The following is a 612-nucleotide window of genomic DNA, read 5'->3' on the forward strand; positions in this document are numbered from 1 at the left end:
CTTACCATTGCACCGTACTTTAGCCAACTCCGTTAACAATTGACTCTGCGACATTGTTCTGTCAAACCGCTCCAGAAGCCTGCGCTGTACTGTCGCCCAGTCGCTTAGGTCGATAGTTCTCCGTAGATACATCCAATACATTAGAGCCCGGCCCACAAGGTGGTCTATAAGTGCATTTCCCCACTCGCGCGGTTCCAATCCCATCTGGGTGTACCGGCGCTCGATGCGCAGCAGAAAGGCCGGCATAGTACTGCCATCTTCTGGTAGTATGGGAGTCGTTGCGCCGGATTTCACGGTTCCCCCTATTACAGTTCTAATCACACTCATAGCGGACTGGAATTGGTCCCACGTGACGAAGGGACTGTCCCCTGGCATAACATTGGTCATAGATATCACCTGTGGGGGCGCCTCCTTATGCCCTTGCGGCCGCTCTGCCACGGTGGGCTTCGGAGTGGCGTGGCGATGATGGGCTGGTCCCCCTCGGCATTTTGTTGACTGACATCGTAGAAGTCTCCTGCGGTGTGGGGCCGATAACGCGACCGTTGCGGAGATGCCCTTACCGAGCGAAGATTTCTAGGCACGAGTTATTAAAACTTGGTATTTCTACTCCCA

The 612-nt window shown here is 54.4% G+C and overlaps 1 protein-coding gene across 1 annotated transcript; it reads right to left on the minus strand.

The window, feature by feature from the left end:
• Window positions 1-18: 18 nt before the first annotated feature.
• On the minus strand, window positions 19-387 carry ENH_00024000 (hypothetical protein; the record flags this gene model as incomplete). The annotated part of the gene is made up of 1 exon (XM_013579718.1): window positions 19-387. A coding segment is annotated over one exon (369 nt), but the record flags the coding sequence as incomplete, so codon positions are not given.
• Between the last annotated feature and the right edge of the window lie 225 nt (window positions 388-612).

This window comes from Eimeria necatrix, genomic scaffold (assembly GCF_000499385.1).
Source record: "Eimeria necatrix Houghton genomic scaffold, Enh_scaff1871, whole genome shotgun sequence".
NCBI lineage: Eukaryota > Apicomplexa > Conoidasida > Eucoccidiorida > Eimeriidae > Eimeria > Eimeria necatrix.